Source organism: Nicotiana tomentosiformis, chromosome 7, assembly GCF_000390325.3.
Source record: "Nicotiana tomentosiformis chromosome 7, ASM39032v3, whole genome shotgun sequence".
Lineage (NCBI taxonomy): Eukaryota > Viridiplantae > Streptophyta > Magnoliopsida > Solanales > Solanaceae > Nicotiana > Nicotiana tomentosiformis.
This window is the reverse complement of record NC_090818.1, coordinates 14,015,960-14,020,435: the sequence shown is the minus strand read 5'-3', so window position 1 is coordinate 14,020,435 and position 4,476 is coordinate 14,015,960. Positions and strand designations below refer to the sequence as shown.

General features: G+C 34.6%; 1 protein-coding gene across 1 annotated transcript; it reads right to left on the bottom strand.

Moving 5' to 3' along the window:
• Positions 1-1,569: 1,569 nt before the first annotated feature.
• Positions 1,570-4,183, bottom strand: LOC104111677 (benzyl alcohol O-benzoyltransferase). The gene is made up of 2 exons (XM_009621423.4): positions 3,644-4,183; positions 1,570-2,740 (listed from the first exon to the last, which is right to left on the bottom strand). The coding sequence occupies exons 1-2, from the start codon at positions 4,091-4,093 to the stop codon at positions 1,808-1,810; spliced, it is 1,383 nt and encodes a 460-aa protein (XP_009619718.1). The 5' UTR covers positions 4,094-4,183; the 3' UTR covers positions 1,570-1,807.
• Between the last annotated feature and the right edge of the window lie 293 nt (positions 4,184-4,476).

The following is a 4,476-nucleotide window of genomic DNA, read 5'->3' as shown; positions in this document are numbered from 1 at the left end:
GCTGTAGCATGTATTTCTTGTAGTGATGCTTGATGCTTTGGTACCAATTCAAAGGAATATTTTGTTCTTTGAATTTAACATAAACTTTGTTAATGTGTACCAAATTTTGTGTAGAATCTGTTGCCTTTCTGAAACAGTCCTAATACATATGTCTTAGAATCTAAATATTGCCAATAATCTAAGGTTCAACTTCCATTATCTTCCTTAATAGCTGTTTTTAATGTATATGTGCATTTCCTCACGACTTTAATGTATGAATATCCAATGTATTTACATTTTCAATAAATAATAACATTTTCATGTTCCTTTGTGTCTACCGTGTGTAGGCCATAAATTTGCGTCAAGAAAATAATCGAGACTGAAAAATATTGCAACAATCATAGTATTTAATTTCAAATAATTGAGCGTACAATCTCTATGAATCCTCTGATTCTTCTTTCCAATAGTAAATAAATTCAAGGGCCTTTGAGCTTGATCTTGAATATATATTTGTTTCCACGAATGATGATCTTGAATTCAACTAGCACGAACTTTGATTTGAACTCGTACTCCTTGAATCTTGATTTGTTCTTCGTTCTTGAGCTTGAAGTTCTTCGTTCTTGAGCTTGAACTTGATTGCTTGAAGCTTGAAACTTGTAGAGAAATTTGCGGCGTTTGATCCACGAGCTCTTTCTTGCTTCTTGTTATAACTTCTCGTATCTTTTCTGGGTTATAAAGACCCCTATTTATAGTTGTGGGAGGGAAGAGTTATGACAAGAACAAACTCTTTCCGACCAATCAAATTGAAGTGTGATATGGCCGCATTTGATTGGCCAGAACATGTCACTTACACATGTGGCGCAATTTCATTGGCCTTTTAATGTGACTTGGCATGCCTTGTCATTTTGACACGTGGCATGATCCTATTGGCTCTTCCGCTTGACTTGGCGTGCCATGTCATATGACACATGGCACCGAACTGGGCCTCTAAGGAGATGACATCTTTGGCTTAATGAAGTGGGCTCATCACTTTAGCTCAATTAAATGGGCTAGCCCAATGAATTAAGACTTATTTATTTAATTTATATATATTGGATTTATATAATTAATTCAATTATATTAGCCCATAATATTTATTTGGACTAACATATCTTAAATTTAAAATATAGTCCAAGTAATTGTATTAGTTTAAATCCAATAAAATTTAAATGCTTACACCGTGTTTTTCAAGTAACATTTTTTTATAAAAAATTATATTTAATATTCTTCATGCAACGTGCGGGCACAAATACTAGTATTTTTTAAATAACAATGTTAAATTTGTTAGGAAATAATTGTAAGTAGTAAAATTAAGTGGATATATTCATGACAAAAATGTGATTTATAACTTTACATCAAATTAATAAAAAAGTAAATTATAAATAAAATGCAAATTCCTTTTAATTGAACTTGAACTATATATATATGATTGAATTTTCTTTTATCTTTTGCTTATTTGTTATTTTTCTACCTGGTACACACCTTGGATTCACGTCACGTAAGAGGTCAACCGTTAATATTGATATTTGAGAGGTCATAACATTAATTAACTTCTGAGAAAGACATTGTCTACGACCTTTAGATGCTGGTTGAAGTAACGGCCACATACAATCAAGTTAACACACTTACAACATTTGAAATTACGTGTGATAAAAGAGCAAACTTACAACATTTGAAACTACATACACATAAAATCAGAAGGAAATTACGCCGAGTATATGGCACTGAAGACAAACTCTATGGCCTTTAATCGTGGTATTAAAAAAAAGTATTCGACATAATTAATATCTCAAAGGGCAGGTCTGATAATGGCATAGTTTGAGTTGACTAATGGAGCATCAACTTTCAACATACCATCAAGTTCTTTGACGAATGTTTCCATTGCAAAACCAGGCAAACAAATTGGAACCACAATTCCATTCTCACCTTTCTTGTTTTTAAATGGTATATAAAAACTAGCCACACCAGGAATTGCACCTACTCCTCCTTTAGCTGGTCCACCATAAACTGCTTTTCCCCATCCAAAATCCACTTCACCAAATCCACCTCTAGTCACATCTGATACAAGAAAAGTCCTCACCACTGTAAAATGGGGTCTACCTTTTAACACCATTAAATCTGCCACAGATTTCATATATTCTTCTGTCACATCCGACTTTGTTTTCTTCACTAACTCGAGTGCATATCCTAGTGGATTTTTGCTCAGTTTAGCCGCAGTTGTGACTGCTACAGGGAATGCAAAGGCGTTGCCGTAGTAGCCAGTAGGCAAAGGAGGATTGAACCTCGAACGTGCATTGACAATGCAAAGAGCGCGAACTTCCTCTTCTGGATCAGGTTTTAGGGACATTGTTCGACAACGCCAAAGGACTGCTGTGAGCAGTTCAAAAGTGGAACACTTACGCAAGTGATGAGGGACAAATCGACGAAGTGCTGAGACTTCAGAAGGGCCAAAAAAGAAAGATTTGTGAACCATGTCGTCTAAGGGGATAATTGTACCCTTTGTATCGCGTACTTCATCGTATTCGTGATGTGTACATGTCACTTGGGGCGGATTTCTGGCATTTAGCAATTCTCGACACCAGACTGGAAGTATAGATGGAGCAGATGCACCGCGTGCCATTTCACCCACTGCGGTCATAAATTGGACAAGACCTGGTGCATCACTCATTGTGTGGTTTAATCTTAGCGCGAAGATAAAACCACCACATCTTAGACGAGTTACCTGCATATAATTGATATATCAGTTACTCCATTACTAACATTTTCTTTTCAAAGATGCAATTATACAGCCTTATGTAGAGAGATGGAAAATAAGTCAAACCATAATAATTTCTTTGTTGAACGAAGGAGCAATAGCTTTCAATGATCGTACTTTAATTATACTTGCATTTAGTGGAACCAAAAGTTCTACCGTGGAGCTATGATTTTTAGTTTATGCGTTTTGCACCAAAATTCTTTTTACTTACGGGGTCCTAAATATATTACTTATACATATTTAATGATTATTTCAACACAAATACATAGTTTGGTCCAAGCTACTGAGTTCTACCGAACTCGTTGTTATAAGGCTAGCTCTGCCCCCTTCTACCAGCCCAGAACCATGCTCAATTTGTTTCTCGCTATCCATGAATGCTTGAATGGTATAACTTATAAGAATGTACTGTACGCATTTGAAAAGGATTTAAGTCCAATACACTTACGTTGTAAATGATTTTTGTAGCAATATTAGTTCAATTAACTAGATGTATAACATATTATTACTTTATTTTCTAGGTTGCCATATAAAGTTTGCTATATATAAAGGCTAACTTATTATTATAGGTCGACTAGATTTGATGGCGTAAAAAATAATACATTATGAGTAGTTTAGTTTGAAGATAAGTTATGCTGAAATTAATTATGCCGGAATTAGTTACGTTGGAATTAATTATTCAGATATTATTTCTTATTGACTGTTATATGTTGTATTAATTCTGAGATCGTTAATTTTACTGTTTTATCCTGGGATAACTTATGGTGAGATTATTATTCCACCATCAAGTAAATATAAATTATCCTAGTATTATTTTTAATCATGGAATAACTTATTCCAGAATTACCAACATAAGTTAGAGAGATAATGAACCTGAATAAGAAGCAAAGGGCAATTAAGAACTCCAGCAGAGTCAGGAACATCATAAAGAAGTTCTTCTAAGCATGGAAATGGAGGCTGAAGTTCATCTCCAAATTGCTCAAGTGTAACATCAGCATCCGCTTCGACAAATATAATCCCCTCGCCGGTACAATCCACCATCAGTTTCCGGCCATTTCCTTCCCGGAGACGGCCAGCAAATGGATAGTAAAACACAAGTGTTTCAGCTATAGCCTTTTTAATAACCTTTACAGGATCTTTCCTTCCCATAGAAGAATCCTTATGGTAAAATTGAATAACGGGAATTTGAAATCGAAGACCTTCTTGATCATCAGTATCAGAAAGAAACTTAGTTTCACGTGGAGTTGGTTTTGCCGGAGCTATTAGCTCTGGCTTTTGTCTCCTTACTGTGAACACTAATTCTGATGATTGCTTTGAATCCATTGAAGATGATAATCAAGAATGTGAGTTTAATATTAGTGATTAATTGGGTGGGATATGAAGAAGAAATATTTGTTTGTAGATGAATTCCAACTACTGAGACATAAAGCTATATATAGAGGTGGTAACAGTGGTATGTACCTGTAATGATGACAAACTAGTAAGTGGGGGAGAAGAAGCGACGTTACTGCTTAGAAACTCTATTTTTATGTTTTATTGTTTGTAATGAATTGGATAATTTTTATTTTAATTAAGTACTAGCTAATCAGGAATTCCGACCTCACTTGCGAGAATACTCAAAATTTATTGTTGTTGTTTACTGACTAGAGATGAATCTAAGAAGCTAGAATTTTTACATTAAGGGGCGTCAAAATATATAAAAATAA

What these genes read in the sequence shown, in the direction of transcription:
- LOC104111677 (XM_009621423.4), bottom strand. Translation starts at nt 4,093, where the DNA reads ATGGATTCAAAGCAATCATCAGAATTAGTGTTCACAGTAAGGAGACAA. An exon ending in GCCCTTTGCTTCTTATTCAG is followed by an intron (nt 2,741 to 3,643) that starts GTTCATTATCTC and finishes AATTATATGCAG; the next exon opens with GTAACTCGTCTAAGATGTGG.